Raw genomic sequence first — 27834 nt, forward strand, 5'->3', positions numbered from 1 at the left:
TGCTTGGAATCTCAGATACCTTCATTGAATTATTGCAGTCATTTTCTCCTCGTGTCTTGCAATTCATGGATATATTATCTCCCACTAGAAATTGTCCCCCTGTGGTGAAAAGGAAGCAATTTATCCTGGGACACATACACTAGTTAAGGAGAAATCAAATATATTTAGCGGAAATATGTCCTCATCATGTTGTGAGCAGCGGTCTGTAATTCTCAGCAAGAGTAATGCATAATCTGAATTAGACTGCTAGATCATCTCTCTTTTTCCCTTTTCAGTCCAGTAAATATGTAATTGTTTATATGAAATAGAATGGCAAGAGAATTTGGGAGAGATTTTTCTTGTACAACATCTGGAAGTACTATTGTCTTTTTTCATGTTACTTTTGCTGTAAGACCAGAGTTACTTCATCTTCAGTAAGAGATGAGAATTCCTATGGAAAATCTCAGTTTTGACAAAGCAGCATCTTCTGGCCCAGATCAGTATTTTGCTGGAAAATTCCTGGCTAGGCATAGGACACATTTCTCATGTTATACATGTTGTATAATGGATGTTGTCCATATGTGATAATTTCTAATCAGTTTAGGCTGGCTTTGTAATGCAGTTAGAACATATTTAGGATAACAGAACAAATATCTGAAGGTGTGTGTGTGTGTAAAGACAACAGATCCAGACTCTTTCCAGTGGTATCCAGTGACAGGACAAGAGCCAATGGGCACAAACTGAAACACAGGAAGTTCTGTCCAAACATCAAGAAACTCTTTCTGGCTGTGTGGGTAACTGGAACAGGTTGCCTTCCCTTCGCAGGGAGGTTGTGCAATCTTCATCCTTGGAGATATTCAAAAGCCATGGTCCTGCCAAAAAACAGTTTTAGGTGGACCTGCTTGAGCTGGGTTTTGGCCCAGATGGCCTCCAGAGGTCCCTTCCAACCTCAACCATTATGTGATTCAGCAAAATATCCCACTAAATTCTGTCTAAACTGTAGCTGGGAGATCTCAGAGTTGCTGTGGATAGACAATACATCCTCATATCTTGTATAATCTGATGCTACTGTTTGGAACTAATTCCTGTATAGCAGGTGGAGCAGGATAGGGCAATAATAAAAATAGGAGATATTAAAAATGGGCATACCTTGGTTAGTCGGGATAACATGCAATGGATTCTATCCCTCGTTTCCCACCGACTAAATCGTGCTTTATATACTATACATGGAGCAGCAATATCTCTGGAACCGTAAGGATAGATATCAGAAGGAAAGATTAATATTTGGGTTACTTAAATTCAGTCAGATGTTCACCTGTAGTATATGTTCTGTTTGTTACACTGGTTGGTGATGTGCGAGATTGGGTGTAAGATTCAAGGTAGTTCTTTTCAAACCTATAATTACACTTGCAAATAATGTGATAGAAGCTTTCTAAACACAGTGTGAAAATTGTAATGATATTGAGAACATATAAAGACCTATCCTACTAGATTTTTTTCTAGAATTCACCTTAACCGCTATAAATGTGAGGCATAAAAAAGAGAGAAACATATTTGTATATTTCCCCTTTAGTCTTGAATAATATTGTGTTATAAAAGCACCTAGATCATTGCATGTAGTTTCGTGTTCATTTACTTGGGTTTTATCATGGACAAACTGGTGAACATGTAATACTAATTATGTACACATCAAGAAAAGATGTTTACTGGGGAAAAATCAAAACACAAAAAGGAACTGATCTGAGTATGCTGGGTCACTTCCGGCTCAGGATATTCTATGATACTGTGAAATTCATCATGAAGAAAAGGAAATGGGTGCTGTATGAGTAGAACTGTTGAAGAATGATGTCTTTGAACAATCATTCATTCCAAAGCTGAGACTAAGTGGTTTGAGACAACAGAAACAGTTCAGTATTGGCAGTATGCAAGAATTTAGCAGAGGGGAAGAGCTGTATCCAAAATGAGCATCATGTTCCTCACATTAGAGAGGTAAATACTGAAAGAGATTATAATAGTGAATGTCAGTCCAAGAAATACTGGCCAATTCTGCTGATCAGCTGAACGACTGACTGTTGGATCTTCTTTCAACTTCCTCTCAAAGATCCAGCTAATCGGATCACACACTGTGCTGGCAACTGATATTAGCAGCTGTCTGGTAGAGAATATTAATCATGTTAAGATGCATTTGCTTCCAGAGTAAGCAATATATACAGTCTTTTGATAACGAATGTCTTTTTGAATAGTATACTTTTTTCAAGGAAACTTGAAAGTAAGTAAAATTAATATCCAAAATTAAAAGTAATGTAAATTAAATTTCATTAGAAATGTGAAGTAAATAAAATGTCATATAGTCTCAGTACTAAATTGAATTTCAATCTAAATTGAAGATAAATTCTGTACAGTGTTTTCTATAGTGATAGAAAATGGAAAAATATTTCTGACTGCAGATTTGGGAAAAAACATAAATTTTTAAATTTTATTTTTTATTTATTTTTGTGAAAGGTCGGTGTGAACCAATTACTCCTGGAACTCTGTATGAACTTGCCTTACAACTACACCTAGTTACCCAAACTACCTGGGCCACAGGACTCAGAAGGAAGCCTCTGTCAGCTGGGAGTCTTCTCTCTTCCCAGCCTTGGTTCAGACCAACTGCTACAAGTACTTAATGTTTTTTGCCTGTACAATCTTAGTACCAAAATGTGACCCCAATACAAATCAGCGGATCCCACCTTGCAGGTACTATATGATACTGATTTAATTCTTAGCTGCCTTTGTCTATCATATTCATCTTTCTCAATTTTCTGTCTTCACTGAAAATGCCAGAAATTTTGTTTTGAAATTTCATATCAAGAGGTAGAGAATCATATTTTATGAGTGTTAAATGCCATTTTTATGTGTGTCTAGTTTCTCAAAACAAAGAGAGGAACATCAGTTCTATTAATTTTCAAAATGCATAGATGTGGTACTTATATGAAGCATTTTTCCATTGTTTTTTTTGATTAGAATTGCAACACTATAAAGGGTGTTTAAACATAGGATCAATTAATTTGACTTGGAACATAAGCATTTGTATATGTTCTTTGCATTTATATATCATTTATCTGTGCAAAGCCATAGCCAAATAATATTAACAAAATCTAAGATTTTGATGCAAAATTACCTTTCTAAATTAGAGGAGTGTCATAAAGTATGTGTTGCAGTTTTGCCAGATCATTCTTTATGTAATCTGACAAGCAGAAAGCATAAAATACTTTAACTTTTCTACTAGCTTCATCAATTAACATCACCATACTTCTATGCCCATGGTTATGCCCATGTTTGCTCAAAAGAGATCTATTCTGTAAATATGTGGCTTTGGCAGCAGCTGTTGTGGAAGATTAGGAGAGCTAATAAAACCTGATTAGCAGGCAGAGCTCTTTGACCTATTGCCAGCTAGACCCTTCTCATGCTGTGTTTCTCTCTCTTTTCTTGGGTCTGCCCTGCCCTGAAAGTATGTGCAATTAACCCCTACTTCGTTGAAAGAAAACTGCATTAAAAGAAAACTGCATTGAAAATTGCAATACATGTTCTAAGGTTACCTACTGTGTAGCATTGGTTGACAAATAGATAACTTTTCCTAGTCCAGTGATATTAGTGCAAACTGAAGTTGAGTCACAAGGAAATCTATTAATATATTGCTTAATTCTCCCATAGGGACGTACTAGGGAAGTTAGAATATCACATATAAGATAGTGGGAAGTTAGAGTGCAAGCTCTGTTTTGGATTTGCTTGTTTGAAAACCAAGTCTATATTTTTATTATTATTCTTTTTTAAGAAAGCAGTATAACATATAAAACAATGGTCTTTCTTTAATGTAAAGGGACAAAAATTAACTTGCAGGCTTCAGCAGCTAGTTACATATCTAGCTAACAAATTTTAGGAAGTATCACAATACAGCTAAACTACAAGAACAGTCTTCAACTTTAAGGAATTGAACAGAAACATGAAGAGGAACTCATAGAAACCATAGAAAATTTAGTCTGAAGTACCTCTCTGGAAGTCCCCACTTCCGGTTCTACTCAGGACTAATATCACATTTAGATCATATTGAATATACAACATAAATTTTTAAATTCTAGGATTCAAAGCTTTACTTTTATAACTGTTTATATGTTTTGCTCCTATGTTAGGTCACGAGTTGAGAGTGACTTTGTGAGGAAGGGATACCTTGTAGAGGCCCTACTGAGATCTGTAGCACTTTACGTGCTCCTCAGTGGTATAAAAGAAGTAATAAAATAATATAAGGAAGTATAATTATTTTGATTTACAATTATGTTTTAGGAATACTTTCAGACACAATAATGTAAAAGTATAAAAATATTTTAGAAATGAAAACAAATAGACTCATAATACTAATAGACTCTGAGGTAACTGGTAAATGTAGGGCAGAAAAAATATTCAATATATCAATATAAATATACATCTACTTAACTACAGGTTGAAGATCCTAGAAGGCAAAATGTTATATTCTGAGTACAGAAACTGTATTCTGAGAATCTGCTGCTGCCGTTGCAAAACAACTGCCCTCTTGTTCAAGGATAGCTGTAGTTAATTGAGTTGAACTGGATGTACTTGTATTTTCTGTAAATATGAAATGGAGCTCAGCTAATGCAGTTTTTCTGCACTAAGCTTTTGAAGTGAAAATGCACTTTCCAACCAGGAATTGAAAATTTGTGTTATAATTCTACATCCATTATAAAAATATTCCTTACAGAGATGTATTAGATTACTATTGTTTTTTCAATACTGGCACACTGTCCTTTTCATTCTAGGAGGTGTTACTCAATGATTTTAATTCTACTTCCCCTGTATAAAACATCTGTCCCTGTTTTGTAAAGCTTCTCATTGTCTTTGTGTTATAAGTTTGACTGTCATGCTTTCTTTTCATTAGCTATGAAGGTCTTCCAAGTTTATTGTAAGTAAGGAGCACAGATGAAGAGATTTTTTGAAAGAACTGAACTTGCTGTTATTAAATTGATCTATCAAGCATGTTTTCAAATTCTGAGCAGTGTTCTTCATCTCTTAGAAGGCACTGGTAATATTAGTCCAGGTCTGGTGAAATAATCTTTGAAGCTAAGTGTGTCCTAGGTTCCCTTTGAAACTATGGAGTTTCACAGATGAAGAACATGTGGAATAAGCTCATAAATTCTTGTATCCTTATAATGACAAGCTATCTTTGCTATGACTTGAAACTGCTCAGCATCTTGCAGAATCTGGGAATACTGTGGCTCATGACGTTCTAATAGTGTCCTTTATTTTGGGAAGATCAGATGTTTCAGTAAATGCTTTCCTTGTCATGGTAGCCTCTAATAACATGGAAATTACACTACCTGTGTATTTGAGAAGTCTCCAGCTGACTTTGTTGTTACAAAACAGTGACAGATATATATGAAGAATTATCCTGGTCAAATCTCATGCCCCTTATGCTTTGGCATCAATTTAGGCATCACATTATTCTATTTGAACTGGGAGGACAAAGAGATATTTTAGTTAACTTGCAGAAAATTGCACAATTCTATGCTACATTTTTTTAAACCTTCTATTCTTTACTCCTACGGAGAAGCATGTGATTTCTCTGCTTTGTGGTATGTGCTCTTGTTAATTGATAGCAAGAATTAAAACAATTAGTTTTATTCATAGACAGTAACACAGCCATCACAGTTTGAGATGAGTTTTGACCAAGAAGTAAATACAAACTTGTTATTCATGTCCTCAGTATTCTAATATCCCAACTGTGAGACTCAGTATGGGAATGTGAGAAAGATTTTAAGACAAAAAAGTTACCAGTTGCTCTTCCAATTGTCATTTTTTCCTAATAGTATTGCAATAGGCTTCTATGTGCCCTTGGATAGGCATTACTCTTTCACCATAAATTGACAACTGGATGGCTTGCAATAGCTTTTGGAAAGGGTCATCTTTGACCAGAGATTTGAATGTAAAGAGAACACATGAAAGACAGAATTGGCTTGGATGTTTCAGCTAATAAAATTGATTTTTTTTTTTTTAAATGTATTAATCATATTAATGTTGGTTTTGGTTTTTGTCAACAAATAAAAAATGCTGCCATTCAGAAACTTTAAGTTATAAAATGGTGTGAGTCGACATTTTTGATATTGAGGAGGATCTAAAAGGAACGACACAGTTATGTAACTGTAACATAGTTGATCAATATCAATTCATTCATATCAACCTCTTTTCTTTGGTACACTGTGTCTCATTTCAGGTGGAAATCCTAACAGAATTTATCCTGTACTCTGTGTTAGAAAGTATCAACAGACTAAGTGCTTTAGTTGCACTTCAGCTGCAAGTAAACTGATGTTTTCTGCTCTGCAGAGTATGTGGTAAATAAATACACAACAATCACAATGTAGTGCAGCATTGGTCAAAAGATCTAAGGAAAATGAGTGGAATAAAATCCCTTTCATGAAGGGATATTCTGTTCCTAGAAGAAAGATCTGGAATACTTAATCAATTTAGATAAAAGGCAAGTTAAAATTGACACAAGGGAAACTGAAATAAAATAGAAATAGATAGGATCCTGCAGCTGAATAATTTTTAACATGAAAGAACAAAGGAGAACTTTCTTTGAAACAGTAGGAGAAAGTGTGAGTGATTATAGGTTTAGAAGATATGATCTAAAAGGTACAACTGAATGACTTGCTGAGTTATAGAGACAAGACAGGGCTATGGAGAGGCACCATAACTTTCAAATAGGTAAAAGCGAGCTACCTTAGGAAATAACAGAAATTGCTCATCATGTTCATGGTGGCTGAACAAGGAAGCAATAGATTTAAAGTACATCGAGAGAGCTACAGGCCAAATATAACAATAATAATACATATACATGTATGAGAATGATTGATAAGGAACTATATGAAATCTTACTAACTTACGAGTTTTTAAGAACATTTTATGCAAATAATATGTCAAGTATGTTGAATGTTTCTGCTTGGGGGGAGAGACAAAAAGGATGTTGAGGATCTTATTCCTATATTGCATAGTTAATATTCCACAAAAATGAAAAGCGACATTTGAAATTGATACCATAGCTGGTTAAGCTGATACCATTAACGGTGATACTATCGAACTCTCAAAAAAAGAGGCAGTGGAAACAAACGGGAGTTCAAAATATCACAAATATAAGACGGATTGAGCAGCATATCAGCAATGATGCCAGGTAAAAGTAGTTGCTAAATGTTTAAAATACTGGTTAAACTAAGAAGGGAATATCCTATTATGCATTGTCTATTTGTAAATTTGAGGCATACGCATGACAATACTTTGACATTAAGTATTTTGAGGCATAAATATAGATGGGCTCAACTACTTTTGTGTGGCAGGTCCTGTGTTTTGGTGGTAAGAAAATAAGTATTCAAAAGAAAGACTATATTCATGCCTTTTTCTAGGTGTGATAGAAGCTTCTGTTGCTCTAACTGACAGTAACTTCAAGACTAAGTTTATCTGTGCTTTGATTTCCCCCAGACTTTAAATTTTATTTAAATCACAGGGGAGTTCTTCACTTTTTTGCTTGTGGGTTTAAATATTTTGTCTTTCTGGAACCACATCTCCAGAAATGGCTGACCAGGAGTATCTCAGCCCTGTAGTGTTTCTATACTGTATTCGCTGTGAAAGTCTAAAATACAGCCAAATAGTCAGAAACTGCCTGTTCTTATAGATCTTAAAATGTCAGAGACAAAACTTTCTTCAGCACTACACCGCCTCTTCAAATGATGTGCGTAGTGCAGTGGTTTCTGAGGTAGCATTATCAGAAGAGGTAGAATTTTATTGGTACAAAATATATTTGGCTTTTTGTTGTTGTTGTTGTTTCTTCCTGAGGGAGGACAGTTAGTGTTTCTTAGTGTTTCTCTCCTTATGGAGGAGAGGATAGGTGTAAGTAGTTATATTTGGCTATTATAATTCAGATTATAGTTTGTATACTGTAATTTAAACTCATGTTTCAACTGTAACAATATATCTTTATATAATCCAATTAACTGATTTTTCCTTGATTTCCGTCTATAACTTTGGCTAGGATTATTAGCTCTCAAAACCTGGGAATTTCTAAGACTTTTACTCAGATATTTTGTTTAACTCCACTTTGTCTCCTCAGGACATTATGTGTACAGTCTAAGGAACGCTGTGAGTCTGTGCTTGGGATTGTAGGTCTGCAGTGGCCGGAGGACACTGACTGCACTCAGTTTCCAGATGAGAACTCAGACAACCAAACTTGTCTAACACCAGATGAAGGTGTAGAAGGTAACTCCTGCAAATACACGTAACAGGAAATTAAAGATTAATGGTTTTCCCAAAGACACTGGTTTGTGTTTTGTTTGTTTGTTTTGTTTTCATACCTTCCCTTTAAATTGTAATATGACACATAGGGTGACTTTTTTGGTCGAGTAACTGTGAGAATGATTCCAAATCAGAGTGCAGAGTATTTTGACACAATTTGCAGATAAGAGGATTTTTTTTTTCTAGAACAAGAAATCTATTTGAAGAAAGGATCAATTACGCTCAATCTTTGAAAGTCAGTGTTTGAGATTTGTTGCTATTATTACAACTACAACTTGCTTGCTTGTGTTTAGTGCTTTTACTTCACTTTTTTAAACCTATCTAGATTATATAATAATGCTTTTCTAACAGGAGGTAAACTTCTGACAATCTTAAAAACTAAAAAAAGAAGAAAAGCTGAGCCCCATAACATCTCTGAGAAAAATATTTTAATGTTAGTGTCTTTGCCAGCTATTGTTTGTTCTTTTTTGTTGTTTTTTGGTGATATATGTATTTATGTATTTTAAGAGAGCTGTGCAAACCAGCTTCAGCAGCAACTGACAAATTTCAGTTTCTTGAGTTCAACCATACTCCTACTCATTGTGGGTGTCAACATGGAACAAAAGAATGGAATTGTCTTAAATGATTCTACGTGTTCTATGGTTATATATAAAGAAGGTGGCTGTGCAGCTTTTTCTTCTGCCAGTGGTCATCTAATGTGAGGTCTGAGGATTCTGATGTCTTTTTTTTTTTTTTTTCCCTTGCCAAAAATGCCAGTAAAGTTTCTGGGAAAATATTAAAATGGTGTGTGCTAGACTGCCCACAATATACTGATCATGTTTAGTTCTTATTCTTCTCCTCCCTGTCGCCTGTGTGGTGATGATAATCTTTTCACAATCTTTCTTTTAATCTTTCTTAGAGAAATCAATGGATGAAAGCTAATTGGTCTGTAGTTCATTGAGTGAAGATAAATTGCTAATGAGTAGTGAAGCATTCTGAGAAGCCACTGAAGCATATGTAGCAATAAGTACCATTTCTTCAAGCAAAGTGCATTTGCACTTATATAATTTTCAGAGTTTAATAAGGTGTATAATACCATAGTAATGAGATCCTCTGTCATGAGACTCTGAGAGACAATGAGATAATTTCCTTCTACAGGGAAGGGCTAATGGAAAGGAATTACCATTATTATAAAGGAGTATGTAGGAACATAAAAGCAAATTCTTGACACAACAAGGTGAGATAAGAAAGATAATGTGATTTAATTTTTTGTGGTATAAAATGTCTTTCAGTCTTCCTCCCTGTGTTGTTAGATCATTCAGCTTTGAAACCTAACATATAATGCTTATATTTTAAATATACTACAGTATACAGGACTAGTATATTCCATTTCTATCTAGAGTTAATTTTTGTTCACTTATTAAAAAAAATAGAATTTCAAAAATTTTCACTTTAACTAGAGAGAATCTGCCTACTAGGTTGACTCATTGCTTTTTGTTCATCTTAGCATTGAACTAGATAATCCTGGAAAATGAATGAAAAAGGAGATGTTTTTAGTGTTCTTTTAGAAACAGTGTAACTAATAAAGGGGTCTTATCAGAATTGTCTTTGGGTTTGACACACTTACTACTAAAAAGTTATGTTGATTCAATGGCAGATTTCTACTAATTAACACTGCTGGTTAGAATCAGTCTTCCTTGGGAAATTTAAAATCTTATAGAAATATTTCTGAATAAGCATGTATAACAAAAGATATTAAGAATCTTAAGAACATAAAAATATTAATGATTACAAACTATCAATGATTTTCCAAATTAATCTATAATTGACAGAGTTATTACAATGTGCTGAATTGTTTAACTTCTCCTCCAATCAGTGCTGAATACTGCTGGCCAAGACAGTATACAGTGTAAATTTTGTTGTTTTCATAATGTTATTTTTAAATGATGATTTATTTCTGCTTCATGCAACATCACAGGAGTGAAAAAGGTTGCTAGAAAATGCACATCCACAGTCTAAACGTTGTATGTTGGTAATCTGTCATAGTTTTAAATATGACAGAGGGTAGCATGTGAGGCAGAGCTCTGGAAAATGTTCCACCCCATTCACAGTGCAATTGTTAAGAACAGTCTATCTGCTACACAGTTCCAATTTAGTGTTTCAAAAGGCTTCTATTCCTGTCTCAGTGATAAATAAGTAAGTGCTCATGTGACGATTAACCTTTCAGCTTATGGAGTCTTGTTTCTCTCTTTCCTTGTCATTGGCAGAGTGCTCACCCAGTCACTTCAAATGCCGTTCTGGGAGGTGTGTCCTTGCATCCAGAAGATGTGATGGTCAGGCTGACTGTGAGGATGATAGTGATGAAGACAGCTGTGGTAAATAAAGGGAGGGTACTCTCCAAACAAAGAGTAGCTGAAGCATTAGAAAAATATGTTGGTTTTCTTCAGTTAATTCAACCATAGCATGACAGCCTGTGGAATAAGCTCCATTTTCTGCCAGAAAAATGTAATTGAAAGTGATTGTTTTTTTTTTTTTAAGACTAGTGGCAGTTAAAATACTTTAGCAAGAATTCTTCTTGATTAACGTCAATATAATTTATGATATTTGATAACTGAGATTCTGCTAACTGTGTTCCAGGATGTTTGAGTATTTATTTAGCAATCCAGATTAGAAATGCTGCAGATTTAATTCTTTTGGTATTGATGGAGGTTCTAATGAGCTAGAATGTGGCTGCCTGGCAGTTTAAATCTTGAATTTGTTGATGTAGTTTTAAATGTATGCACAGTAACATTCTTATTATGATATATTGACAGAAGATCTGTGCTTACTGAAGTGAATTCTGGTCAACCGCTAGCAATCAGTACAAGTATAAAGTGGTAACCACAAAATTTATTCTCCAGTACATTTCAGAGCTAATTTATGGTAGAGGAGCTCTTGACTCGCAACTTAAGGGGATGTCTTGAGCTTGAGAATAACCAACAAATCTCTTGGTCACTATATGTCCTTGTATGTGCTGGCAGGAATATTCTGAGAAAGAGAAGGGAGTTTGTACTGTTTCCTTATGTGACTAGGGCGTGGGCTCCATGGAATTCTGCGTGTTGTCCTACTATCATGAGAGGCAAAAGGAATAATTATAAATCATTATAAAGGATTTAGAGACGATGCATGAATACGAGTAAAGGATTGGAATGTTCTAGAAGCATAGGGCTAAAGCGTACAACCTCTTTTGTTTAACAGAGAGCAGGTTAAAAGGTGATGGAAGCAATTAAGGGGGCAACAAAATTGCAGCAATGAAAGATTTTCCACTCTGCTGCACAAACATTAAAATAAGATCCAACAGCTGAAAGGTGAAGCTAGATTAAAATTCAAGCTTGTCAATAAGATCTCATACCTGAAAGCTGAAGCTAGATTAAAATTCAAGCTTGTCATCTCTATAAAGTTCTATTTTTTCTTTAGGAGCAGGTTGTTTTAATGATTGGAGTAATCAAGGCATTATTTATCAGTAAGGAGTGATGTATTCTCATTCTCTGGGAGTTTTCAAATCAAGATTGCATTCTGTCTGCTCTTCTGTTCCATTCACCCTCCACCCTCTTACCCCTGTTAAAGGAAGGATAAAAAAAATAATTGTAAAAATAGGGTTTAATTCTAGGTCATTCTGGATTACAAGGGCAGAGCTGATGATCGAGGTGACTCTTTCAGAGTTGATAACCTTTTTACCTTCGAATCAATTGTCTTGAATATCCTCCCAACCAACATTCTTTGTTGCCACCTTTTTTAACAACTTAAAACACTAATTACCATGTGTCTTTTAGGATAATTTTATTCTCCTAGACATTAACATGTGAAATACTGCTCTAAAATATAACATTATTTTTTCCAGTAGATCTCTGTCTGTCTCTATAGTCTAGACAGAATGTCAGTAGCAATCAGCAGAATTCTTATCAGCTTCTATAAATATGGAAAGCTGTATCTGCTAGGTAATTACAGCTGTCAGTGACATTACATTGAGCAGGGGTAATGCTGCTGCTGAAGAACAGGCAGTCCTTGTAGAGCTCCAGAAGTAACAGTTTCTGACTCATTTTTATTCCATGTGTGCAGGACAAAAATCAAACCCTGTTGAACTTCCTGTGTGTAAATGACGAGCTTGCATTTTATTAGCTTTATCCTTTGAAATACCATTAAATAACAGTCAGCAAACATTTAAATTAAAAATATTGAAGTATCTTAAATGACAGTCAAAGCTCTGTTAGGTTTCACAGTGCAGAGAGGAGGAGGCCGGCACAGACCAGCTGCAGTGTTTGGATAATCAAGCTGTTGTTCCCAAAAATGTGGGATAGAACCATCCAAAGGGAGTAAGGTATATTTTGGCCATGCAGAGTAGAGCTGTGTTCAGCAACCCCTGTCTCCTCTGTGAGAGAAAAATGTGGTGGCCTTAATAATGTGAATCTCTATGTCAAAAGTCATGTCAGAACATACTTTTGAGATGAGAGTGTGGTAAATATGGATGAGTTTTCTGACCTCCATTTTCATTTCCATTTCATTATCTTTAAATTAAAAATACATGTTATCCAAATATATGGAGGAGCAATAAGAATACTCTAAATGGTAGATGGCCTTCTTCCAACAAAACAGTATATTTGAACGCTGAATTCAGTACATAATTAATTTTTCCTAGGGAGTTGTCTCTGTGTTTGCCTATGTTTCCCTCAAAGATGAATTTTGGAGAGTAATGGAACATTTCACAATATAACACTATAATGTGTGATGAAGGGAAAAAGCAAATACGAATTTAATTAATTGTAAACACTTCAGCTAAAAAATTGCAAGGTTCATAAATGAGATTTTTTAAAAGCTTTTTTATTTTATTTTCATATCAAGTTCCTAACATCACTGACATTCTTTGTTCTTTACTAGAGTAAAGGTTTTGTTTGGTTTCAATTAATTTTTCATTAATGGTTATCAAAAATACTGTCCAGAAGGAGACCAGGAAAATGGCCATACCCAAGAAAGTTCTTTGATCATGTGGAGTTAGTTTCGTGGGTTCAAGGCTGTTTATTTCTCTGTGTGTTTAATGTTTTTTTCACATGGTTTATTCAATCTAAACAAATTAAGCACTCTGTACATCCAGTTACAGTTAAACCTGATTAGATTTTTCCAGTAATCATATGAGCTAGTAGTGATTCTCTGGTTCATGTTTGTAAAATAATCACTTCTGAAATAACACTTTGAAACAGTTTATCACTTACTAACTGCTGATATGTGCTGCTGCTGTTCCAGATCCAAGAAAATAGAGGTGCTGTTTCAAATACACTGTGTGAGCTGAGATCCAAACTATTTGTGTGTGGGCATCAGGGCTGTCACCTGAATTTGAGCTTGGATTAAAATGAAAGCTAGTATTGTAAGCTGCAGAACAGGCCAAACAAGGCAATCAAACCACCCATTTTATTTAGGAGTTTTTATGGCTTCCTCTAAAATTTGAATGTCAGATGTGCAGGACATTGACATTAGTACATCAAAGTATTCTGTTCATAAACTGGTATCACAGCAGCATGCTCTATTAGTTGATAAAAGCAAGTAAAGAAATAAGAGATTTTTTTTTTCTAAAAGGTATATTAGGCCATTCTTAATTTCATCTAGTTAACAAACAGGAATTTTAGTGTCAAAGCGCTTTGACAGAGTTTTATGAATATTCCTCTTGAAATTGGTGAGGCTGGTTTGCAGGACTTTGAAGAGGCAATAATGTTGTGTGTTCCCTGCATAACAATGACTCTGGAAGATTTATACATCTATAGGGGCTTTCTATTATTTTCAAACTGGTTTAGTCACAGATTATGGAACCAAGAAAAGTGTTCATGCTCAAAACTTAGAGTGTCTCTCGACCTTTCATTGTGATCTGCATTAGTTTCTGTATCAGCACTACCAAAAGTACATATTTCTACACTATTTCATGTAGTATGTTTTTAAAGGACATGCCACAGACTTCAGGATTATAAAAGTTTATGTATCAAATAAAAATGTCTTTCCATTTCCACTTAATTTGTATATGTTTGCATTTACATTTATTACATATATAGTAAATGCATTTGAAGAGTGGTGGTTTATGGGGTTTGAGAAAACTGAGCTAATGCCTAAATCATTATTTATAGCATGTGTAGCACAATATGGATTACTCTTTGAAAAGCATTGAAATGTGATGTATTTTATACCCATTTAACAAGTATGCTGATAATGATAATTATCATGATAATGATAATCTTACTTTCATTTCTTCATTACTAACTATTTATGGTAAATTTAAAGTTAATAGCACAACTATTTTGGATGTTTCAAGATTATTAAGGAGGAAGAAACCAGTTGATTTTATGTTGCATGCAAATATTTCAAAACTGTGATTCTCTGCCACCAGGCTGTGGAGAAAGGGGTCTTTGGGAGTGTCCTTTGAAGAAGCTGTGCATCAAACACACGATGATCTGTGATGGTTTCCCAGACTGCCCTGACATGATGGATGAAAAGAACTGCTGTAAGGGTTTGTGCAGTCTGTTAATCCTGTAAAGTGCTGATCACATTTTTGGGATCTGCTGGAGCTGCCTTGTCTGTTTCCAAAACACAACTGACTACTGGGGTGAGAAGAGCTGGAATACCTGTGAACAGCAGCTGCTTTGCAGGCTCCCACTCGGCACATGAAACCAAGAGTGCATGCTGTGAAATGTTAGCTTCACTTTCATGACTGTATTAGTGGTACCCTGAATTGTCTTCTTTTGAGAAAAACAGATAGTGTTTTCTCAAAGACAGAAACTGGGAAAAACATACTGAGTTGAGATTCAGCCTACACAAGAAAGAAGAAATGATTGGTAAAGTTGGTTGAAAGTCAAAATTTTACTTCTCTTGGTGATCCTAGTATTTTAGCACTTTTGCTGGGATTGTAAGATATAATTTTACAAAAAACAAAAACAAGCAAACAAAAAATTGTTCCTGAGCCTCTGGAATTCTGTTGGCAGAGATAGGATGGTGAGCATATTTTATGTGCTATGTGGAGCAGATGAATATATTTGCCAAAATGATTGAAAGCCTGCATATATCACTGGATATGAGACTCTTTTTCTTTGAGAAAAGGCAGCTCACAGAACTTTTCTTAATTTGCTGTTCACTGTGAAGGTTATGCCAGTTGTCTTCTAAGCAGTCTATGTGCTGCCATCTAAAAAATGGAAGGAGGTTTTAAAGACCTCTACCATTTCCAGTCAGGATATATACAACTAATTGTCTCTTATAGAAAGCACATCACCGCTTCTTTTTTTTTTTTTTTTTTTTTTTTTTTTCCTGGCTTTTATGTGAAAGTTGATATAAGTTCTGTAGTTCTGGGTGATTTTAGACCCAGACAGTGAGAAACCCTGTAGACCAAAGGAACAAGCCATGCTGTCTCAGAAAAGCTGGGAGACTTTAGCTGCACAGCACATATATATTTTATGAGTTAAATAGTGCATCACACTCTTTAACATACTGTTCTCACAATCTGGGAAACAAAGAAAGCAAGTGATTTGCTCACGATCACTCATTATGGTCATGGCAGAGAAAAAGATTCTCCAAGAGCTAAAGTTAAACTAATCTATAATCATCAGGCTATATTTCCTCTCTGCTATCATGTCAGGACTTGAATAGCCCAAAATGGTAGCAGGGTTTCCTTAGCTGAGGGCTTCCAGGTTTTGAAATATGCTGTCTCTGGAAGGCAGTGTTAGAGAACTTTTTCTGGTTTTCCATGCTTTGTGCTGGAGCCAAAAAGATCACTTATGTCACAGTAAGCAATGTTGGCTACTATACCTATATGGTTTTCACTGTGGATTACATTTTTTGAAGTAGTGTTGCAAAGAAATGCCTGATTTGTGTGGCAATATACAAACAGCCAGATGTAGGCACAGCTGAATGCACCTTTCTTCCCCTCCTCCCTCCAGCTCAAAATTCCCTGGTGATGAGGTTTACATAGAAGTTGGAGAGAAGTGTGTTAGTGAGGAAGGTGCTGTAATGCTAAACACCTGCCTTTTGGGAGAGGATTTGCCGTGTTTGGAGGAAAGCTTAAAGTCACTTCAAGATCTAAGTACTTGTGGTTCCTGCACTGGATGGAGAAAGGAAGTCCCTGTCCAATGCTGCCAGCTGGAAACCTGCCGTGGACTGGAGGATGTCTGAATGTACATCTCATGTCCCAAGTGGGGTTAAAAATAATCCCACAATTTTAGATGGCAAGTAGGATCTGAAAGTTAATGCAGAGTTGCTGTGGATTAAAGGAAATATATTTGTGTTACAGTAACTTTTTCAAAGAATATGAAGAAATAAACAAATGTGGGGCACTAAGAAGCAAGGAACTCCACATTTTTACTTAAAGCTTGTGAGAGGCTTAGACTACTTTCATATGACAAGACCACGAAAGATATTAAGTAAATAAAAATCATTTGGAACATACAGCACAGATCTTGCCATTTCCTTCCCTTTGGGTTGTGATGCCCTCTGCAACTGTGTGGTGGCAACCACCTTCTGCATCAGTGGGGTCCATCCTGAGTTTTGTCACAAATCTGTCTCGCTTGCTCTGTAAATCTGATCTGGGTCTACCTTCTCCCTCCTTCACTTTTTTTTTTTCCCCCAGTCTCAATGTGCATTTCATGCTGATCATCTCCTTCTGAGTGAACTGTGTTTTTCCTCTTTGCAGCATTCTGTGGGGAGCATGAGCTTGAGTGTGCCAACCATGAATGTGTGCCACGTGAGCTCTGGTGTGATGGACAAGCAGACTGCAGTGACAGGTCCGATGAATGGGACTGTGGTAAGTTTCTGTTGTGGTGCACTCTGACTGGAAGTGATGTGTGGGTGATGGCATTATTAATGGTAATAATCAATAGTGATTTGATTTAGAATATAATTGCAGTGGTGGAGAAATTCTCCTCTGTTACCAAGGCAGACTGGGTTGAGGTTGGTGAAGCATGCAAGAAAGTGGGCAAAAAAGAAAGGAAAGGCTCAGTGTTAGGTGTCACAGTACAAAGATATAAGAGAAGTGAAAAGGCAGAGAACTTCTAAATGATGTATGAAATCTGGAAAGTGCTGTGGACAGATAAGAATTTGGACAAAACTTCTAAGCCCTGATTTTGTACTCACAAAATTCAGTGTGAAATTCCCACTGAATGCAGTGGTGCAGATTCAGAGTTTATGAGAAGGTAGTTCTTGTAGGTCCCTTTGCCTTGTTTAGAGATCTGTAGAATAATGTAACCTGCCAATGCTGACCATGTAGAGAGTAGGCGTCATGCTTTAATGTGTAGATAGCTCCAAGCATTATTCTTTACATAAAAATTAAGGTGGATTTCAACAAAACAAAACAACAACAACAAAACTGAAAAGAGGCATATTGGAAACTAGTAACTCTGAAATTTCACTTAGTTAACAATTATTTCTGTACATGACAGTAATTTATATTACTAAGTTTTGAGATGCTTTATATGTTACTTTAAATATAGAGAGAAGGTATGCCATGGCTTATAGAAGCACATATATTTTGTATTCATATTGAACTAAATTGTATAAGCATTTTAAAATATTTATCGTTAGCATTAACATACAACAAAATTTAATAAAACCTATGCGAGAAAGAAGAAATATTCTAGAATTGCGTATTTGAAAAGTCCTAATCTAATATGAATACATTTCTTGGGAAAAAGGGGAGGGAAGCAAAAACATCTTCAGCATGTAGCAGAAATGCTTAATGGCTGTATTAAGATTATTACTCTCCAGGCAAAAGTCAGTAGAACAGTTTACCTAAAACTGCATGTATTGGGGGAAAAAGGCATACAACCCCTCAATCTTTTGAAGAATCCTAGAAAGGGAAGGGATGTAAATTCCCACTTGTGCATTTTGGGCCATTTTGAGATACTTTTTATGACTGTGTGATAAGAGCAGTTCACACACTTTTAAACATAGATTGAGAGAAGTAATGGTCATAATCTTTTTTTGTAAAAAGTAGCTGTTTTTCATTTCTCGAATTAGAGCCCCATATTGTTAATCAGGAACAATGCATTACTGAGGTCAAATGATGTTGCCTTGATTTTAAATCACATAGTTGTTGAGCATATAAAGTCAGCAAAAGTGCCAGCATCTTGGGAGAACGTATCTGTGGATTTTCAGCGTGCCATATATAAAAATAGCAATGTGACATAACAGTAAAGTTATTTTTCTTTTTCTTCACAGTTACCCTGTCTAAAAACATGAATTCCTTGATGTTTCTGACCATTCACAGGTCAGCTGATGATAACCATGTTTGTGCTGATGAGTGGCAAGAAAATTTGAGTCAACTGGCCTGCAATCAAATGGGTTTAGGGTAAGGTCAGTAGTTTGTAGCACTGGTGAATTTCTTAGTACAATGGGAGTGATGGAGTTAAACATGAATGATCATTGCTCCCTGTGACCCATGCAATGGTAGACCTAGTGTGGAAATACTTAATATAAGGAAAAGAAGTAGTGAAATTTTGTCATGTCATGAAATATTACAGAAACAAAAGCTGGCTAAAAACTAGGCACTTTCACCATTTCGTAAGCACTGCGTGGTCGTTAAAACAGTTTGTTGAAAAGATAATGTCTTGCCAACCCTCAATGTTTGAACTTGCAGTTATTTCTGAGGCTCAGAATTGTTTGGAAGTGTGTTATTCTGTATCTCCCTAAAGAATCAATGCAGTCTTGTCTTATGAAACAGAGGAAAATTTCTCTGGGTTCTGTAATAGATACAGTGAGATAGGCAACCAGATATATTTAATTTAGGTGTCTCTGAACAGAGATTTGGAAATGCTAGTGTTTTCTGTGTGGATCTTGGGGAAAAAAATATATGCATATTTCTTATTGCATGCACACTATCATCTGCTTGACATCCAAAGCTCTCTTCTACTAAGAAAAGACAAGCCTGATGGTATAGAAGGATATTTTTGCCAGTGACTAATCACCAAACTGGAATAAGAAATCTCTTTTCTATCTGCCGTTTACCACTACGTACATTGATATTCAATCTTGTTGTTTGTACCTTTCTCAGAAAAGAAAGGAGGATAAAGACCCTTTACAGTGTCTGCACTTAATCTACTCTGTATTACCTTGCACTGCATGGATGCCTAACATCATTTCTAACAGATGCCCCTGAATTCAAGACCACCTGCACCGAACAGGGTGTCTGCCATTCTAACACACAGTAATTCTGTATTGCCCTAACTGATTTAGTATATCTAAATAATACTGATGTTATCTTTATGCTTTAACTTCATATAACTTCCTAATAAGCTTAAGCTCCTTTGGTACGTTCAAAAATAGTTAATTGCTTTTGAAACTACTTTGTTATCTAAAAATAAGCTGATGATCTTTACATCACTTATTTTTTTTATTTCTTAGTATCTTGGACTCAAACATTAATATAAAATATTCTTAATTTTCTTATAATGCTTGCTGTTAGGAAAATGAAAAAGGCATTAAATTATCACAAGACCTCTGATCCCTTCCTTTTTTCCAGGGTTTGTCTAGACTGAAATTAGCATTAGTAGAAACTTATATTTTCCTGCTTCTTCAGTGAAGCTTGCTAACAGAAGTAATTGTCAATCCTATCTCTTCTAACAAATGTATGAGGGACAAATATTTCTTAAATCTTACAGATCCATTTTCTAAAAGGGGAAGACTAATAATAATTTTTCTGCAAATTCTATTTGGTTATAGGTGATTATGTGAAGTGCAGTGGGAATTTTCAATTCAGATCTGAAGTCTACATCTTCAGTCTAACTTTAATATTCAATATTTAATTCTTCCTTCCAGTAGTTCAGAAAACCAAACTAGTGTTTGTCTTTCCCTTTCTTAGGGCCTGATTTTGTCAGTCATCTAAAGCTTGATTTTCTTAGCTGTTCTGCAAGTTGTGGGTTGTAATGCATACGCCAAAACTAATTTCATAAAGGAGTGAGTTAATATAGTTAGTTAACTCTTCTTTTAACATTGCATGGGGGTTCAGTGAATGTGTCCCAGAAGGTAACATTTTCTATGTGGGGAAGGGAGAAGATTGAATACTACATTAACAATAATAATAATAATTCATGTCATTGTAAATTCTGACCTAGTGCCATAGATTTCATCTGTTTGCCATTATCTCCTGCATTATTTATTTGATTTAAGATGGCAAGAAAGGCTGAATGTGGTGTTCATACCACTGGTGTATTTAATAAGTTATTTCCAGTCACCACTAAGGTTACAGGTAAATTGGACTGCATGTTCCATGGAGTACAAATAAAGATCAAAAAATTCCTTTTTTATCTTTTTTTTTTTTTTTTTAAATGAAGATAACATATTTTAAACAGTGCTTTATTTCAGTTATTCCCAATAGGAAATATTTCATTTCAGCAAATTATAGACATGAATATAAAAAATCTGTCCATATTATGCCACCAGTTGTGTGGCTATGCAAATTTCTTTAATAATGACTTAAGATTATACTTGATTTTGATTTAATAGTTCTCTTTTTATTCTTAGAGAAAAACAGTGCAAAGTTGAGTCTTCTTAATAACTCAGACCTGGAATTGCAATGAATGGTATCATATGGTATTTTTATTTTTTGTATAAATCTGCAACATATTATTCATAACTGTGTCTGGTGTTTTCCCAAATGACAAATCTCGATTGCTATATAATGTTGTAATGTTTAAAATATGAAAGTAATGTCTTTCTAACAGCTTGTAGATATTTTAAATTCTTCAGCCAATATTAATCTGAAAAAAATAAAGATAATTTAATGACAGCAATTAAAGTTAGATTAATTTAGCTGATAGTTGTAACATATTTTACAGAATAACAAGATGTTTGTTTATTTGGGAGGTATTAGCATTGAGTCTGAAGCAACATTAAAGGTAATTCTGTTCTGACTCTTATACAAAACACAAGCTATTTCCTGGCTGTTGGCCAATTCTATTTCAACAGATGCTGTGTTTTTTCCAGTTTTTCACAGCACAGCACATGCAATGTGTTGTGTGATGAGTGATGCAACATCACAAAAAAAACCTGTGCAAGTTCCAAGCATTGCGTGAAAGGCTTTGGACTGATGGTGACTGTCGTTCAAGTTATGCAACGCACATTCTTAACAGTTCTTTTGTTTTCCTCTAGTGCAAAATGAGTGTTATGTGCAAAGTGAACTTTTGTTTATAATGCTGAGAGCCTAAGGGGAACTATTTGTAGAGTTCAAATCTTAGGTTTTGTAAAGCTTACAGCCTAGGAGGACTATTAGGTCACCTGATAAGACAATCCGTTCATCTCAGGACAGATGATTTTGTTCACAGACTGAATCCCACATTTATGTACAGTAGAGCATGTCTCTGGCAATTGGTTTTCCTGGTAACACAGAGAACAAAACAACAATTGCCATCAGTTTCTCAGGTCAACATTAGCTATATCATGGTGTGTGCTACAGAGACTGTGTTGCTGAAAATGTGCATACTGTGCTTGTTCAGAATATTGTTGTGTTCAGAGACTTGTCTTGATGTTTAGTTGAAGAAAGCCATTTTCACATATTCTGAAGTCTGCTTTTTTGTTAATGAAATGGTGATGATAAAAAACATGGCCTGCTCAGATCTAAAAATTGACAAAATGAGAAGTTAGTGGAATTGTTTGGTTACTTTATGGCATTTGAGTGGAATAGTTTCTCTTTCTTTCTTGCACTAGGATAATTATGACAGCAAATGTCATAATGATAAACTTCAGCAGCCTGTACCCAGCAGAGTACAGGGGAATTTTAACTGATCTGCCTGGTCTAGTATAGCTGTATCAGCATAAAATCATAGCTGTTTACCAAGTGAGTCATTCATACAAATCTGCCGTAAGCTCTGCTACCTCCTACTCTTGCTACTGCTCCTTTTCCTGGAGGCTGCACCACTGATGATCAACTGAAACAGATAGCTCCTTTTTCTTCTTTCCTCTGCTATAGCATCTACTGTTTGTATTTATGGAAGGGGAAGGATGATCTCTTGCTCCTGTCTGGCTCTTTTCCCTCTGAATGCTTTCTCACTTTATCTCTTTGGTACAACATTCTCTAATAATATATGCTCATATATATGCAGTAAAGTTGCTGGAACAATAACCCTTTTTTTTTTTCCTCACATGAATTACTATGTTCTCTAATTACTTGCTAATTATTTCTGTATCAGAAATTAAGGAAGTGGAGCGTATGTAATGTCTTATATGCTTAAAACCATCACAGAAACCAAAAACTGAATGCTTATGTCCTATCCATAGTAGAAATTCAAATATCTGAATTTAACCTACTTTATTTTCTCCAAGAATAAACATGACATTTAGGAAATAAAATGCAGAGAGAGAAGTATTGGAACATGCTAATTGATCTGAAATTAATATTTTCTCAACAGAATATACAATGTGCTTGACCTACCTTGAATATATTTACATTGTCCCTGTCTGCAATGTGTTCTCTTAAATTTTTAGAGGTTAAAAAATATAGAGATTTCTTTAGATTACATTTATTTTATTAAGAGCAGCAGCAAATAATTATCAAATAAGATTTACTGAAAATAACATTACAAGTTGTAGTTGACATGGAAGATTTTGTTTTAATAATTTTGAGCAGTGATGAACCAATGTTAAAATGCAGTTATGCATAGACTTTAAGCAGCATATTAGAGATGTATTAGTTTATATCTGATAGTTTATGTCTCATCTGTCACGTACTTATGTATTTTACAATATATAAAGTTATTTGGCGAAGGCTTTTTTTGAAGAAATTTCAAACTAATAATTCTTTGCAAATTGTGATGATTGCTTCAAGTAGTCATTAATCGTATGGTCAATTGCCTCTTATAACACTTGTTGTCTGCATGATTGGATACTTTTAGTAAAAAGGTAATTGTTATTAGTGCTGACTAAAAAAATTAAAAAGATATGTGGATACTATCAACCATAGGCTGTTATTTTAACGGTTGATCACAAATACTTTTTCCAAACTATGTTATGTCCCAGCTTTGCAAATGGCATTATAATAAACATTTTTTTTTTCCCTGGGGCTTTCAAATCAAATTTGCTGAGTTTAAAACTACACAGATATTAAATCTGTACAGACAGGAAAGAGATGCTGTTCTAGCTCTGAAATAGGCCTAATTTGTTTTATATTAGTGCCTATACACATGTTATTCATTACCTTCTGGCACAACACAAGACTTCCTTTTTCAAGCCTGTTGTCACATGCATCTAAAAACAATAGAAGCTGAACAGAAGAATGTTACTGTTACTTTGAAGAGAGAAGGAGTCCAGTTATGGATTATACTTAATTCTAAACTTTAGTACATGAGATAAATTTGCATAATGAAGTAGGGAAAATGAGGTATTAAAACCATTGTTGTGCAGAATTATCTTGATTTATGTTGCTTTTAATTATGAACAGAATATTAATTTCATAACCTAAAATTAGTCCCTGCTTTCTGTTTTTTTTATTTTTAATTGTAACTTAGTATGCAAATCATAATGTTCCTTGTGTTTCACTATAAACTATACTATAACCTTTGTCTGTTGACCACAGTGATCAGCAGTTAGCACGCTAGAATACTTTGAAACTTATTATTTCTGTAATATTTCTATTGTGTAACTTTTGTAATGAAATGACCCTAAACATTATTTCTCCCCCACTGCAAGCAACTTTATAATGTACAAGACAAACTGGCTTTTAGTTTTCTTATTAAGTTTTAAAAAAAAAAAAATCCCTCTCTTAAATACATGTAAGGGAATCCATAACTTGACATTAAATGTATTAAAGGAACTTTAATTAGGCTTTTCAAAATGAAATCTGAAAAATTAGTAAAACATAAGTTAGAATTTCCCACTTGGGTAGATGTTTTGCTGCAAATTAAAATGTCTCGACTTTCTGATTTTATAAGTGACTAATTTTGTAGTTGCATCTTCAAATAATATTTATGGACATTGTCTTAGATTAAAGGAAACTTCATAGATTAAAGTAATTATATATTTTGGAGTATTATTTGCTCTTTTATTAATCTAGCAGACAACTCCTCTGAAGCAACAAGATTTAGTTACCTGACACAAGCTGTACAGTGACCTGAAAGAGGAATTCTAGACAGTGGAGGTGTAGTTCAGACTTCAGTATATCAGTATAGAAGAACAGTGTAAGTATGTAGAAAAGGAATCATAAAACCCAAGAATATATATGTACATATATTTAAGAAGGCAAAATAAAACAAATAACCTCAATAAAATATATTAAAATGTTTCTATGATAGCAAAGTATTGAGAATTGGGGCTAGAATAAGAAAAGAATAGGCTATACAGTGCTCGTCAAAGCAGCTGGGTCTGCTGGAATGTGTTGAAGAGAATTTAAGATACGTGACTAGGGCAGATCTACATTAGGGTTGTCAAATGGTAGCCAGTAGCTTTGAGAAGTTGTAAAGAATGGCTTTATAAGGCTGAAAACTGTTTAATGTGCCATCTTTCATTAAAAATGAAAAAAGAGGAGATTTAGGAACTAGTTGGCTTGCTTCAATTATCAACAAATGATTACAGAAGTATAATATAAAGTCTTAATGACAGACAACCTGTATTTATCAGTAACATATCATGTCAAATTCACTTAGTGATGTATTTTTAACTTTCATGCCATGTGAAATGACTTTTGAAATAAGTAACGGGATATGGACCAAGATGAAATAAGACACCGTTGATGATTCATTGTCAAACCTTAAAGATGTATGGTGTTGTGCTAGACACATCCCTGTGTGTCTGTGATGTTAGTGTTGTCATGGGTCAGTCAGATGATGGAGTAAGAGGATGCTTACTAACTTCTCATTCAGTATCAAGCTGGGGGGCCCTGAAAGCATTTTGGAGGACAGGACTAGAATTTGAAATTAGAATTTCTTGACAGACTGGAGAAATAGCCTGAAATCATGCTAATAGTAAGATCAAGACAGTATGTGTAGGAACACATTGAATAAGTACAGGATGGAGAATGGTTGGCAAGACAGGAATACTGTAAAGAAGGGACTAGGAAATATTGTGGCTCAGAAGATGAACATAAGGAAACAATACCTTACTTCTATAGGAAGAGCAAACATGGTATTTATGTATATAGTCAGGAATGTTTATATACAACACTCAGTATAATTCCTCTGTTTTGTTCAGCTTGTGTGAGATTTGGACTAGATGGGAAAAGTCCAGATGAGGTCATCAGGAATGACCAGAAACCTAGAGATCATGCTCTGTGAAGAAAGGCTGAAAACTCTGTGGTCAGTCAGGGTGAAGGAGGCAAGGGAGCCTTCAAATATGTACAAGGCTGTTGCAAAGAAGCAAGGAATAAACTGTTCTCTATTCCAGGGGGAATAAGATACAAGTAATAAGCTTAAATGACAGGTAGGAAGATTTAGAACAAAATTGCTAACTGTAAATCCTGGAATGCATTGCCTAGAAATGCTGAGGAATCTCCATCATTAGACATTTTTATAAGCAGAGTAAACGAATATCTGTCAGAGATAATTTAGATATAGCTGATCTTATTTTGGGGTAGGGGAATGGATCACATGGCCTCATAAGGTTCCTTTCAGCTGAATTTTCTGTGATAGTTTTGCTTTGGTCAACTGTTTAGTGAAAGAAAGCCTCGTGGATTTTTTTTTTTTTCCAGAGGTCCTAATACCATTTTGTTGTTGAAAACAATGCAGAGGATCTCATAAAAATCTGAGTGAATGTGATAGCTTTTACCACAGAGCTTGGTGTATCAGTCAGTTCATATCCATAGGGGAAAAAAAACACAAATATTGCTGTTTGTAATGAGTATACTGTAAATTTATTTTACTATAATGTTTTTGATATGGCCTTGGAGAAGTCTGTAGACTAAGACTACAGGCAACCGAAAGTGTGTTCACTGAGTGGTTGACAGTTTTGAAGTCTTATTATAGTTCTTTAGAATATAAAGATTTACTACAGATATTCAATACCCGTATGAGACAGCCAGTTAAATTTTGTTGTCTGTAAAGTAATGGACTCTTAGAACACCATCAGTCTTAAAAACAACAACAACAAACCACCACCACCACCAAAAACAAACAAAAAACAACAACAAAAGCCTAGTGAAGTGTTTCAGTACCCAAATGGTTCCATCACAATATCACCATGAGATTTTAGAAAGTTACACGGATTCAGGTAGGATTTGTAATTTGTCTTTTAAAGTTTGGTGGAGGATCTGGTCCAAAAATCACTTCTTAAAAGGTCTGCATTATTGTTACCATGATATGAATGTCTTGTGTTTGCATATATCACTAAAGCCTAATTTAAGTGATATATCAGTGACTCTGCTGTAATGTTATACTCCAATGTGTGGAAAAACCTTTGTGAGTAATTCTCACGTTCTTTTGAGATCAAGCTCTTCAGCATAGGTACTGTCTACTACATTGTGTTTGTACAATCCCAATTGTAACAGACATCTGGAGATCACCTAGTCCATCTACCACTCGAAGCAGGACTATTACCAACACTGGATCAGGTTAGTCACTGCTCTGTTTAGCCAAGTCTTGAAAACCTTGAGAGACTGACACAGCCTGTGTTTTCCAGGGCTGCTCTGCCTTCCTGATGGAAAGGTATTTCCTTTCATCTGCTATCAATCTCCAAAGCTGCCACTCTAGGCTGTTACCCATGTTTTACTATGTGGCACTACTGAGAAAAGTTTGATCCCATCACACTTTAACTCCTCTTCATGTAGTTGTAAGGTGCCAAGGGCTCTTAGCTTTATCCTCACAAGAATAAGCAAGACCAGTTTCCTCAGTACCTCCTTGTGCATCAGTGTCAGAGGCCCCTAGATACTTCAGAAGCCATCACAAGGCCCTCTCCAGTTTCTGAATACCTCTCTTGAACTGAGGGGCCCCCAAACCTCACACTGAATTCTACATAAATATGCTTTCGGTCACAAAAATATGGTTTCAATTTTGCTTATTGTTGCAATGTAGGTAATAATTAAACGCATTAGTGTAAAATCAGCACCAAGTTTCTGAAAAAAAACACAAAACAAACTATTCTGTTATGTGTAAACAAAAGGGGGAAAAAAGAGAAAACTTTGCAAAGAATTGAAAGAGCTTTCTGAAAATATGTTATGAAAAAGGTTCCTTATTTGGCTTGTCTGAAAACTTGAGAGATATTAAATATGGCCACAAACATGATTTTTGTGCAGACTGAATCAATTTAGGTCAAGTTCAGAAAGCCATTAAAATAAAAATTTGGAAAGACAGCTAATTTCAACCTCAATTTGGAAAGAAAGCTAATTTAGTTTGATGTATTAAAGTAATTAGCAGCTATATCCTTATTTTGTTCTAAATCATTCATTAATAACTTAAAAAACATTGTTGGAGTCTCTAAGAAACTCAGTAAAAGAAAATATTCCTATGAAGAAAATATACACTATGAGATGAAGTGGCAGTGTTCACTGAAAAATGAATCTTCCCTTTTCTTTAGAGCATGTCCACAGAAGAAATTCTGTGGTACAGCTCTAGGAGGGGTAGGATAGAA

The 27834-nt window shown here is 35.0% G+C and overlaps 1 protein-coding gene across 1 annotated transcript in view; it reads left to right on the forward strand.

Annotated features, from left to right (window-relative positions):
- CORIN (corin, serine peptidase) overlaps positions 1–27834 on the forward strand; it is a 136991-nt gene that overhangs the window by 90690 nt on the left and 18467 nt on the right. The window contains 8 exon segments of the mRNA XM_040554938.1: positions 2482–2501; positions 2503–2538; positions 2540–2715; positions 8129–8274; positions 10557–10664; positions 14696–14809; positions 16985–17095; positions 18508–18637. Of these exon segments, the coding sequence (XP_040410872.1) occupies positions 2482–2501; positions 2503–2538; positions 2540–2715; positions 8129–8274; positions 10557–10664; positions 14696–14809; positions 16985–17095; positions 18508–18637 (841 nt within the window).

This window comes from Cygnus olor, chromosome 4, assembly GCF_009769625.2.
Source record: "Cygnus olor isolate bCygOlo1 chromosome 4, bCygOlo1.pri.v2, whole genome shotgun sequence".
Lineage (NCBI taxonomy): Eukaryota > Metazoa > Chordata > Aves > Anseriformes > Anatidae > Cygnus > Cygnus olor.